At 45.7% G+C, this 13,736-nt stretch overlaps 1 protein-coding gene across 4 annotated transcripts in view; it reads left to right on the plus strand.

The window, feature by feature from the left end:
• Nucleotides 1–13,736, plus strand: part of CABLES2 (Cdk5 and Abl enzyme substrate 2) — a 63,668-nt gene that overhangs the window by 21,526 nt on the left and 28,406 nt on the right. For 3 of the 4 annotated variants that reach the window (XM_040331023.1, XM_040331022.1, XM_040331024.1), the window contains exons 2-4: nt 3,043–3,114; nt 4,267–4,353; nt 12,632–12,709. In XM_040331023.1, the coding sequence (XP_040186957.1) occupies nt 3,043–3,114; nt 4,267–4,353; nt 12,632–12,709 (237 nt within the window). The remainder of the gene's footprint in view (nt 1–3,042; nt 3,115–4,266; nt 4,354–12,631; nt 12,710–13,736) is intronic. The other variant, XM_040331025.1, reaches the window with a different exon arrangement.

Below are 13,736 nucleotides of genomic sequence, written 5' to 3' on the forward strand. Positions count from 1 at the left end.
TACCTTTTGCAGCTCTATTTATAAGATCTTCCTGATTGGCTCCTCGTTCTGCCAGAGAACCTCCAATTCTCAAGGCCCCCCGGTGACCAACCTGCACCCCAAAGGCCACATGCCTCCCTCTGGTACTTGTGTGCGGCCTTTGGACCTGAGCAGTGAATAGTGGAAGCAGTGATGTCCGTCTCTTGTAACTTACTCGGTGTCCTGCACTGTTTTCGAGCCTCCAACCACACCTGTAGCATGTCCACAGAATCTGACCGTCGCCTGTGCTATGTCCAAAGACAGCCTTCTGTAGTACAGTGGAACCTTGGATTACAAGCGTAATCTATTCCAGGAGAATACTCGTAATCCAAAGTACTCTCATATCAAAGCAAGTTTTTCCATAAAAGTCAATGGAAATGGAAATAATTTGTTCCGCATTGACTTCTATGGCATCCAATACCGCTTGCGGCCAGAGGTGGTGGGGGTGCCGGAGAGCCTCGGAAACGGCCTAAAAGGCCCCAGGACAGCTCGGCTGTCACCGGCAAGGCTCGGGAATGGAGTATCCCCGTGTCTTTCCAAGCATTACCAAACGACGCTGTTCAGCTCCGGCGTCCCCCACCTCAGGCCAAACGCGGTACTGCACACTGCTTTGGCCTGAATCCTGCTAGTTTTGCAAGACAACACTCAAGCCGAGTTAGGATTTTTTTTAAATACAGCGCTCGTATTGCGAAGCGCTCGTTAACCGCTTTACTCGTAATCCAAGGTTCCATTGTATTACCTTGTGTGGCTCTTTGGTGATGTCAAGTGTCCAGCTGAGGCCCTCTATACCACTTAAGTTGAGGCCGGGTTCACACTCGTACAACACGACAGTCGTAACAACTGTGGATCCAACTGCGACTTAAAGTGGAGCTCCACCCTAAAGTGGAACTCACGCTGATCGGAACCCTCCCCCCTCTGGTGACACATTTGACATCTTTCAGGGGGAGGGGGGTGCAGATACCTGTCTAAAGACAGGTATTTGCACCCACTTCCGGCCACACAGTCTCGAGCAGACTGCGGGCATGACGTCACCTCTCGTCCCCCTCGTCGCTCTGCTGCGGACGGCGCTGGACTCCAGGACAGGTAAGTGTCCTAATGTTAAAAGTCAGCAGCTGCAGTATTTGTCTAGTATGGATTTTAAGGGGAACTCTCACGCCCCCCCCCCCCCCCCCCCAAGATCCATACCAGACCCTTATCCGAGCATGCAGCTTACGGTTTAGTTCCGATTGCTGAGCCATATGAATGTGCAAGCGAAGCCTTTCCAACTCGCTGTATGTTCCCTTGAAATGGACGTTCTGGAGTGACTCTGTAATGTAGATGTAAACTTAATCGCTATCATTTTTTTATACGTTTTTTTTAACATGTTGATGTTATTTCAAAAGTATTTTTGTTATTAAATGTACAGCTTTCTATATATAGTTCCTGGCGATCCTGCCATGAAGGTCATTGTTCAGGCACTTCCTGTTATGGCGTGACAGCACTCTGTGTCGCTTTCTCCCATTTGTTTTGCTGTGTTGTCACCCCCATCACGTGTTTGAGATAAAAACTACAAGCGCCTGACTTAGATGTGCGGTTGGGGAAGTTAAATATGCGCTGTTGAGCCACATTATTGTGCCCCCCCCCCCACACCTTTTTAAAGTAGAACTCCAGGGAAGCATTTTTTATTGTCCTTGCAGTGGGTCTGTGCCTCCTGCTCATTTTGTCTAGGGGTGAACATAGAGCTTATATATATTCACCCGATCCTCCAGAAAACGTCTCCCCCCCCCACATCCAGCGGTGGACTGTTCCTGCTGTCCTCACGTCCAGAGCCAGTTTATGGGTGCAATGACGTCAGGAACAGTCCACCACACAAGACCGCTGGACCGTGGAGGGAGTGGCAGGGACCCGTCTTGCGCTAAAAGATCAGCGAATTGAAGGCACCACTACATGGGGAATTCCCGAGCCCCCCCCCCCAACCCAGACTTCTGCTGTAAGCTGCAATAGGCAGTGGAAAAATGTGCTTTGGTTGCTATGCTTCACTTTGCACCCGCAGCAAAATCCACCCGACATGTAGCAATTGGTGGGCAGCACATTCAGGCAACTGCATGCAGTACACACCGTTGCAGCACATTTGGCAAAAAAGGGGTTTAAGGGGTTTAAATTGGGCAGCGAGGAGGCATCACCTCCTCACCACGTGCCAATCTCTTCTGAAGCGCAGTCTGAATGTGGATAGTTCTTAAGAGAAAAGGTAGATTTTAGACGCACATCTAAATCTAGGCTAACACACACACTGCATGTTCATGGTCTACCATTGTCACCATCAGCCTTAGGCCTCGTACACACGATAGGTTAAACAGAGGACAACCGTCTGATGGACCGTTTTCATCGGTCAAAACCGATCGTGTGTGGGCCCTATAGGTTATTTAACCATCGGTTAAAAAAAAGCCAACTTGCTTTAAATTTAACCTATGGATTGGTAACCGATAGGTCAAAACCGATCGTTAGTAGGCACAACCATCGGTTAAAAATCCACGCATGCTCAGAATCAAGTCGACGCATGCTCGGAAGCATTGAACTTAGTTTTTTTTCAGCACGTCGTTGTGTTTCACGTCACCGCGTTCTGACACAATCGTTTTTTTAACCGATGGTGTGTAGGCGCGACGGACCATCAGTCAGCTTCATCGGTTAACCGATGAAAACGGTCCATCGGTCCATTCTCATCGGATGGACTGATCGTGTGTACGAGGCTTCAGAATTACCACACAACCATCACTGTGCATGTAGATAGGAAGGCTGGAGGAGACCAGCAAAGGATAAAATATGAAGAAAATGTGTTTTATTTACCAGGAAAGACAACCTTTTTAATGCAGTTCTTTCATATATGAAACGTCAATCCTCTCTGATCCTTTCCATGTACATTTTAAGGGGAAGAAAATAGACTGTATATTGTAGACAAGCTCCGGCAGGCTCTGATCTAGTAGTGAGAAATGTAGAATGTTGTTGGTCGATCTGCAGTGTCATCCCAATGATTGCTCCCTCTTGCAGGCGACGTCATCCGTCTCAGCGCTGCTCCCTAGAGGGCCTAGATGATATGGCAGAATTTACACCGGTGTCAAGGTATTAGTCTGGACAGAGGACCGCTCTCCACTAACCACACTAACCTTTTATCTATATTCTCTCCAGAGGATACTAACCTATTACTGTCTCTGCTGGTCACCTTCTTGTCAGATCTCACGCTGCCTTTCTTTTTAAGCCTTGGATTTGTGTTCTCTTCACTTACATCTTCTCTTTCTATAGCTTTTTCTTGGGGTAAAACAGCTATGATGGAAAATGTAAGTTCAATTTTATAGCTGCAAGAGATGCATAATGCCTTCACAGCAATTTCATTGAAATGCATGCTTAAAGCGGAACACTGTGTTTGCTAACATATTTTACTTTTAATTGGCTACTTATTTCTAAGCGCTTTGATGAAGTTTTGCTTTTAACTAAGGCAAAAGTTTATTTTTATTTTGGATGGCGTAAAAGAGGGTTATGACCCCTCCGTTTTTTTATTTTATTTGTATCTGTGTCCTAAGAGGGAGATTTCCCTTCACTTCCTGCCCTGTAGCTAAAACAGGAAGTGAGCGAAAATCCCTCCAAGGTGAGGGACTCCCTGGTTGTCTTTAGACCTAGTGTCATCATTGGAAGAATCCCCCTCTATTCTTCTGGTGACAATCCAAAGTTTGGGGATTTTGTTTCATTAAAGTTATAATTAAATTCTCCTGCATGGTGCATGACCGGGATTTATGATCCGCGCATCCATTGGCCTGTTTTCTTGTAGAAAGATCACTCATGGCAACCAGCAGGATTTAAAAATGTTGGTGGAGCCAGAAGGACACACAATAGAATCACTAGAAGTTATGGGTAAGGTTTGGTAAGTTGAATCACCCAATGGCTTATTTTATTTGTCAGCAAGGTGTCTCCTCCACCCACCGTAGTGTGGAGCCCATATGGAACATGAAAGAAGTGGCTGGGGTCTGGCAGGGATTTGCCCAAAATGAAGATTTGGGCTTAAAAGTGAGTCTGTAAAGTGAATCTGTCAGACTAAACCTTGGTACCGGGCATGGCTGCAATGAAAGCAGTGTTATTCTATTATGCATTGAAGTCTCAGCAGGACAATCCACCTTCTCCTTTACTTGGTCCTCCTCACTGCTGTTTTCCCACCTTCCCTGGACACTTTCTTCTTCTTTATTTTGGAAGGTGTTCTCATATTTTGTGTTTTCTCTACAGGCCCAAACATATTCCAGAATCTCCACGAAACTTGAGGAAAATACATTTCATTAAAAGCATGCGGCAGTACGACACCCGGAGCAGCAGGTATGAATTTTGCGTCTAGACTCTGTCCTCCTAAGATAGGAGGGTAGTACATGGTACATCACTGGTCTTCTACCACAAGGATAATAGGAGGGTAGTACATGGTACATCACTGGTCTTCTACTACAAGGATAATAGGAGGGTAGTACATGGTACATCACTGGTCTTCTACCACAAGAATAATAGGAGGGTAGTACATGGTACATCACTGGTCTTCTACGACAAGAATAATAGGAGGGGTAGTACATGGTACATCACTGGTCTTCTACTACAAGAATAATAGGAGGGGTAGTACATGGTACATCACTGGTCTTCTACTACAAGAATAATAGGAGGGTAGTACACGGTACATCACTGGTCTTCTACGACAAGAATAATAGGAGGGTAGTACACGGTACATCACTGGTCTTCTACGACAAGAATAATAGGAGGGGTAGTACATGGTACATCACTGGTCTTCTACGACAAGAATAATAGGAGGGGTAGTACATGGTACATCACTGGTCTTCTACCACAAGAATAATAGGAGGGGTAGTACATGGTACATCACTGGTCTTCTACGACAAGGATAATAGGAGGGTAGTACATCACTGGTCTTCTACTACAAGAATAATAGGAGGGTAGTACATCACTGGTCTTCTACGACAAGGATAATAGGAGGGTAGTACATCACTGGTCTTCTAATACAAGAATAATAGGAGGGGTAGTACATGGTACATCACTGGTCTTCTACTACAAGAATAATAGGAGGTTAGTACATCACTGGTCTTCTACGACAAGGATAATAGGAGGGTAGTACATCACTGGTCTTCTAATACAAGAATAATAGGAGGGTAGTACATGGTACATCACTGGTCTTCTACTACAAGAATAATAGGAGGGGTAGTACATGGTACATCACTGGTCTTCTACCACAAGAATAATAGGAGGGTAGTACATGGTACATCACTGGTCTTCTACTACAAGAATAATAGGAGGGGTAGTACATGGTACGTCACTGGTCTTCTACTACAAGAATAATAGGAGGGGTAGTACATGGTACATCACTGGTCTTCTACCACAAGAATAATAGGAGGGTAGTACATGGTACATCACTGGTCTTCTACTACAAGAATAATAGGAGGGGTAGTACATGGTACATCACTGGTCTTCTACTACAAGAATAATAGGAGGGTAGTACACGGTACATCACTGGTCTTCTACTACAAGGATAATAGGAGGGTAGTACATGGTACATCACTGGTCTTCTACTACAAGGATAATAGGAGGGTAGTACATGTATAAACTATGGCCTTGTGAGCTGCTATGGTACACTACAAACAGTGCACAGTGATAATTCCAACCAGAAATGTACCGAAATTGCTAATGGATAATGGAAGCAGCTTGCACTCTACCCACTCTCATATACTGTATGTGCGTTATTATCCAAAGGTAACTAATATAGTGCTGCACTTCCTAGATCTCAACCAATATCACAATCATATGTGCATAATCAACATATAAGTAATCAACAAATTAATGTCCTTAAAAGTCTTTATTAGGTACACCTTGCTAGTACCGGGTTGGACCCCCTTTTGCCTTCATTCTTCGTGGCATAGATTTACCAAGGTGTTGGAAACATTCCTCAGAGATTTTGCTCCATAGTGACATGATGGCATCACGTAGTTGCTGCAGATTTGTTGGCTGCACATCCATGATGCGAATCGCCCATTTCACCACATCCCAAAGGTGCTGTATTGGATTGAGATTCGGTGACTGTGGAGGCCATTGGAGTACAGTGAAGTCTCGTCATGTTCAAAATAAACAGTGGTGAGATGATTGGAGCTTTGTGACATGGTGCCTTATCCTGCTGGAAGGAGTCACCAGAAGGTCGGGACACTGTAGTCATAAAGGGATGGACATGATCACCAACAATACTCAGGTAGGCCGTGAAGTTTAAACGGTGCTCAATTGGTACTAAGGGGCCCACCATGTGCCAAAAAATATCCCCCTCGCCATTGCACCACCACCACCACCAGCCTGAACCGTTGATGCAAGACAGGTTGGATCTATGCTTTCACGTTTACACCAAATTCTGACCCTACCATCTGAATGTCACAACTAAAATCGAGACTCATCAGACCAGGCAATGTTTTTCCAATCTTCTATTGTCCAGTTTTGGTGATTCTGTGCGAATTGTAGCCTCAGTTCTTGGCTCCTTGCCTTGTCTGAGGGAGCCTGTGCTGACTGTTCTCTCGGCAGGTTGAAGGATGGGGCCCTAAAAGCAAAATGTAAGTATTGCTGAAGCACTGGAACCATGAAGACAGGTAGGTTAGCATATATGATGTACACAAAAGCCAGAAAGTCTTCCTGGTGAAGAATGACCATGACAGATATTTGGTAGATTCCATGCAGAATTTCTGGACTTTAATACAGACAAATACGTTTTGATATCTGGAATGTCGAACGCCCCATTTGGGCTTTGAATAGTGAACAGATTGGAGTATACCCCTGGAACAAATTTGGCCACAGGAACTGGGGCAGTGACACTTTGACCCAGAAGATCTGAGGAACCTCAGTGGAGATCTGTTGCGCCCATGTCCGAGCAACCAATTGCGTGCTTGCCCCTCCCACAGGCCCTGGCATTCAAAGGAGTGGGAAGAGAGGTTTTGAGGAGAAACTTCATCTGGTCCCAGTTCTCAGCCTTCCAGCTTCCACCTGTCCTGTAGCTGACTGCTGCAATGAGAAGGAATGGATCCTGATGTAAGCTGGGATCTTCACAATACTCCCCTTCCACTACCCCAACTATTCTCTTAAACCCCTTCACTGTCCATACCCCACGCTGCTTATCTCTTCTAACTTTGGGGACCCTTTTGAAAGGGAATGGGCTCTAGGGGCCATGACGTAAGGGGGTTTTAAGGACCCTGATGTAAGTTTGCTCTAGGGACCTATGATGTAAGAAGGATGAATTCGGGGATCCTAATGAAGGGAGGATGCTGATTTAAGGGGGAACTCTGGGGTCTATGATTTGAGGGGGACTTTTGGGACCCTAATAAAAGTGGGGTCTCTGATGTAAGCGGGAACTCTAGGGATCCTGGCGTAAGGGGTAAATTCTGATGTATAGGGGTTCAGGCCCGAGGAGCCCAGGCCTAAAAGCTGTGGAAGGTGCCCCAATTTTCTGATGGCTGCTCTGTTGCCCACACACTGCAGGATTAAATGATGATAGTTGGAGATGAAGCCTTCTCTTGCAAGCTTCAGCCAATCCGTGAAGTAGAGGTATCCAGCCAATGAGGTGCTGCGAAAGCCATGCTGTGCGCAACATCACTTTTTCTCTCAGCTCAGCCTCCACACAGAGCTAACTTTGGAAAGAGGGTGAAAATGCATCTTGCATTTGCAGCCTTTTATAGAATTTTTTTTTGGGAGGAGGGGTATAAGTATAGTTGGTCTTGCCTAGGGTGCAAAATAGTCTAGCACCCCCCTTGACTTTAGGCGCTAGTCAAAACGCCACAATGACATCATTTTGCATGTGCAATGCGCTCTGCATTCAGGGCGTGCTGAGTGCGTCATGAATGCAAAGAGTGCCCTGCTACGATGATGACATCATTGCAGGCCGCCCATTCAAACAGCTGGAGAGCTTGAACCACGCAAGGAAGAACGAAGGAGGCGGCGCCGGCAGGGCAGCACCTGGAGGGTTTCATTTTAAAGGTAAGTCTGTCAAAATATGCTGTTATGCAGTGCATACTAGCACATTGGGGCAGATAAAAATAAAAAGGTTTACTACCACTATAGTCAAATGCATACAAGGCTAAATGAGTGCTTAGAGGAGAAAACAGCTTATTGGAATGCTTCTCCATAAAATAAAATATTGTTGGAAAAGCTGGTGCAGAGAGAAAGCCTTTGCGGCCTTAGTAGCTGTAAATTAAAGTAAGACTGGAAACGGCACTGATGGAAGCAACTGGTTGATCTAGTTTCAGAATGGTGTGTAGTGCATTAGTTAGAATTGGAATGGTCTCGCTTGGGAATAATGGCAGTGGAGTACAACTCCTCAGGGGTGACTCCATCAGTCTAGGACTGGAGCAACTCCAAATCGGGTAGAGCCTCTGCAGCCGATGGCTCAGAAGCAGTTGAGACCACAGGAGCATGCTTGCGGCCTCTGTGAGCGGAGATGACAGATAAATCCGTGATTTGGGTCACAAAGTCTTGCATGACATTGAAATCATCCGCTGCAAGGGGATTGGGTCCAGCTACACCCAACAGAGACAAAGAGAATCTGAGGATGGGACAGACTTTAAGAGCAGAAGAAGATGACATGATTGCATGCCGCAGAGGTCCGCAGTGTCAGTAGGTGTGGCAGCCTCTTAGTAGAGGGTGAGCTGGGGCATCTGGTTCAATGGGACTGTCCCCCCATGTCTAGAGTCATATACATGTTGCGGTAACAATGTATAGGCCAGTGATGGCGAACCTTGGCACCCCAGATGTTTTGGAACTATATTTCCCATAATGCTCCTGCACTCTGCAGTGTAGGTGAGCATCATGGGAAATGTAGTTCCAAAACATCTGGGGTGCCAAGGTTCGCCATCACTGGTATAGGCTCATGGAGAGAAGCAAGGCCTTGCGTACTCAAGAAATCGGGACAGTTGTTTGCAGGTGAGGAACAGGTGGCTGAAGGTGGCCAAAGTGACTGTGGGCAGCAGCAGGAAGGAATCAAAAGTATCACGTGGCTCTTTATGGGCAGCAGCTAGGAGATGCTTCCTTGATGCTGTAGGGTGGGAAAGAGCGTGCCGTGCAACACTCCCCGCGGTGGATGACGTCAGTCCCAGCCAGCTTACTCATGGAGTGAGTTTTCAGGGAAAGGGAAACTTTTGAGGCAATGATGGCAGCTTTTGATCTGGAAAGCGCTCCACAGCTACAGTGAGGGGGGAAAAGTATTTGATCCTCTGCTGATTTTGTATGTTTGCCCACTGACAAAGAAATTAAATGATCAGTCTCATTTTAACGGTAGGTTTATTTTCACAATGAGAGACAAAATAACAAAAATATCCAGAAAAACGCATTAAAAAAAAGTTATAAATTGATTTGCATTTTAATGAGTGAAATAAGTATTTGATCCCCTATTAATCGGCAAGATTTCTTGTCTTCTATACAGGTAATGAGCTGAGATTAGGAACATTCTCTTAAAGGGAGTGCTCCTAATCTCAGCTTGTTACCTGTATAAAAGACACCTATCCCCATAATCAATCCATCCGATTCCAATCTCTCCACCATGGCCAAGACCAAAGAGCTGTCCAAGGATGTCAGGGACAAGATTGTAGACCTACACAAGGCTGGAATAGGTTAAAAGACCATCGCTGAGGAGCTTGGTGAGAGGGTGACAACATTTGGTGCGATTATTCACAAATGGAAGAAACACAAAATAACTGTCAGTCTCCCTCGGTCTGGGGCCCCATGAAAGATCTCACCTCGTGGAGTTTCAATGATCATGGGAACAGTGAGGAATCAGCCCAGAACTACACGGGAGAATCTTGTCAATGATCTCAAGGCAGCTGGGACCATAGTCACCAAGAAAACAATTGGTAACACACTATACGCCGTGAAGGACTGAAATCCTGCAGCACCCGCAAGGTCCCCCTGCTCAGGAAAGCACATGTACAGGACTATCTGAAGTTTGCTAATGAACATCTGAATGATTCAGAGGAGAACTGGGTGAAGTGTTGTGGTCAGATGAGACAAATGCTTTTGGGGGTGTTTTTCTGCTAAGAGGACAACTTCACTTCATTAAAGGGACGATGGAGGGAGCCATGTCAAATTTTGGGTGAGAACATCCTTCCCTCAGCCAGAGCATTGACGATGGGTCGTGGATGGGTATTCCAGCATGACAATAACCCAAAACAAAGGAGTGGCTCAAGAAGCACATTAAGGTTGTGGAGTGGCCTAGCCAGTCTCCAGACCTTAATCCTATAGAAAATATGTGGAGGGAGCTGAATGTCAGCCTCAAAACCTTAAAGCGGAGTTCCACCCATTTAAAAGTCAGCATCTACAAAAAGTGTAGCTGCTGACTTTTAATAATCAGCCTGTCCCATGGTCCAGCGATGTGGGCCTACGAAGCCTCGCTCCTCTCCGCGGTGCCGGCCCAATAACTGGACGCCCAGGCAATCTTCCTAGTCCGTGACGTGTCCCAGAAGATTGCAGGGAGGGAGTAGGAGAGGCGATCTTCCTTCCTTTGCGGCGACAGGGGAGGAATTGGAAGCTGGGTACCTCCTAAAAACAGAGTACCCACTTGCCCCCCCCCCCCCCCCCCAAAATGACATGCCAAACATGGCATGTCAGGGAGTCGCCAGCACTTTAAGTGGAAGTTACATTTTTGGGTGGAACTCTGCGTTAATGACTTGGACAAAATCCCTCCTGAGATGTGTGCAAACCTGGTGGCCACCTACAAGAAACGTCTGACCTCTGTGATTGCCCACAAGGGTTTTGCCACAGAGTACCAAGTCATGTTTTGCAAAGCGGTCAAACAATTATTTCATCCATTAAACTTTATTAGGAATGTGTTTTTCTGTATTTTTTTGTTTGTCATTCTGTCTCACTGTTAAAATAAACCTACCATTTTAAAATTATAGACTGATCATTTCTTTGGGCAAACGTACAAAATCGGCAGAGGTTCAAATACTTTTTCCCCCTCACTGTAACTCTTATGAGGACTGAGTGTGGAAATTGCTACACGCGAAACCCAGCGCCTGACGCAGTCCTCCAAAAGCTAAACTCAGGATGAATGTGCTGCATTTGAGCGAAGTAGAGAAAAGCCTTAATTGAAGAAAAAAAAAGGTGCTAGCGAAAAATGAGTTCATCTCTAACAGAAGATCTGTATATATATAAAAAAAAAAGTGTCCACCTTCCTAGGCTTACAGATTGTTTCCAGTATGTAGGCTGCAATCTAACCTGAGAGTTAAAGAGGTAGTAAAGGTTTGTTTTTTATTTTCTAAATAGGTTTCTTTAATCTAGTGCATTGTTGGTTCACTTACCTTTTCCTTCCATTTCCCTTCTAAATGTTTTTTTTTCTTTGTCTGAATTTCTCACTTCCTGTTCCTCCTCAGTAAGCTTGCCCCCATCATCCGAGCCGTTCTGGCTGGGGGTTAGTTAGCCAGAACAGCTTACTGAGGAGTAACGGGAAGTAACGGAAAGTGAGAAATTAAGACAAAGAAAAACATTTATACCTAGATTCAGGTACATGGGCCGCCGTAAGTTAGCTAGGCAAGTACATGATTCACAATGTACTTGCCTGCTAAGTTACGGCGGCGTAGCCTAAAGCGGCGGGCGTAAGGGTGCCTAATTCAAAAAAAATTTGCGCCGGGCGCCTACATTTCCCAGTGTGCCTATTGATTTTGACGTTGACGCAAACAATGTAAAAAATTCGAATTTCGACGCGGGAACGGCGGCCATACTTGACATTACTATTCCAATAGGGCAGGGATATGCAATTAGCGGACCTCCAGCTGTTGCCAAACTACAAGTCCCATGAGGCATAGCGAGACTCTGACAGCATCAAGCATGACACCCAGAGGCAGAGGCATGATGGGACTTGTAGTTTGGCAACAGCTGGAGGTCCGCTAATTGCATATCCCTGCAATAGGGCCTAGCTCTAACTTTACGCGGCCTATCTCTTACGTAAATGGCGTAAAAGTACTGCGTCGGCCTGGCGTACGTTCGTGAATCGGAGTATCTACTAATTTACATATTCTACGCCAACCGCAATGGAAGTGCCACCTAGCGGCCATCCAAAATATTGCAACCTAAGATAGGACGGCGCAAGCCGTCTTATCTTAGATATGTTTAAGCGTATCTCTGTTTGAGCATACACTTAAACATAAGTTGGCGTAGATTCTGAATTAGGTCGGCTTATCTACTGATAAGCCGGCCTAACTCTTACTGAATCTACCTATTAGAAGGAAAAGGTAAGTGAACCAACAATGCACTAGATTAAAGGAACCTATTTAGAAAATAAAAAATGAACCTTTACAGCCCCTTTAAAGACTTCCTCTGCCCCTCAATGTAGGGGGGGGGGGGGAGAAAAAACGCCATTGCTGAGTTGTATTTTTCCCATCATTGTTGGCTTCCAGTGAAGACCATTAGATAGATCCAAGACAGATGAACAGCAGAGTAACCAGTCGGTTGTTTATATCTTCTAACCTACACCAACTAACTGGAATGTGTCTATCTTGTCTTCTCTTCTCCTGTTGTGTGTTTGTGTTTTGAACAGACATTATCCAGAGACTAAGTTTATTTATTTTTGTTTCCCCCCCCCCAGGATAGTTATGATGTGTGCAAAGCGATCCTTTTGTGCTGCCTTCTCTATTCTTCCATATGGAGAGAGCCTGCGGGTCAGGTGAGTCTTCTGTCAGTTCTGGATCTCATTAGCTGATAACCCCTGTCAGATTTGTTTTGTCCCATTGCTAAGATTTCACTTTTTTACTTCCTGTCCCATAGCCAAACAGGAAGTGAGAGGAAATCCTTGGAAATTAAGGGAATTCCCTGGGGTCCACCAGAATTGGTGTCCCCATTGGAAGGTTTCCTCTTTATTGCTTTTTCTGGGGACAACCCAAAATTGGGGATTTTTATTTTATGTTCACTTTCAATAATGGTAAACGGGACAAAAGGAGAGGGAGAATCTTCTTAACAGGAGCAAAGACCGCAATAAAAACCGATAGGGGTTCCAATCCCTCTCCACTTCAATGCTGGGCTTTTTTCACCCCCTTCCTGCACTGATTACTGTGTAAATGTCACTGGTAGGGAAGGGGTTAACACTAGGGAGCGATCAAGGTGTTAAATGTGTTCCCTAGATGTGTTTCTAACTGTATGGGGAGGAGACTTATCGCTCTGCCACCATCCCGGACCCTCTGAAGAACTGCATTAAAGTTATTAAAGTGGTTGTAAACCCACTGTTACAACTTACCTGTAGGTGCAAGAAATATCTCCTTAACTTACAAGGCTAAGGAGATATTTTCACAAAAATGGGCACTGCTGTCTATGGCGCATGCGCGCCATACACAACGACGCAGGCGCACTGAGCGGTGCCGTTTTTGTGAATGGCATTAAAGGGGTTAATTCCGTGTTTTTGCGCATGCGCGGGGATCTGCCGGTTCCCGCGCGCATACGTGACGGACTGGACCAAGGCGGCGGACTTCGTTCTTAGATAAGTGACACATAATGAGCTAGTATGCTGTGCATGGCGGTGGACGGGACCGAGGCGGCCCTGGGGGGCTTCGTTCTCAGGTAAGTGACATAATGAGCTAGTATGCTGTGCATGGCGATGGACGGGACCGAGGCGGCCCTGGGGGGCTTCGTTCTCAGGTAAGTGACATAATGAGCTAGTATGCTGTGATACTAGCTCATTATGCCTTTCTCTTGCAGGT

The sequence above is a fragment of the Rana temporaria genome, chromosome 12 (genome assembly GCF_905171775.1).
Source record: "Rana temporaria chromosome 12, aRanTem1.1, whole genome shotgun sequence".
NCBI lineage: Eukaryota > Metazoa > Chordata > Amphibia > Anura > Ranidae > Rana > Rana temporaria.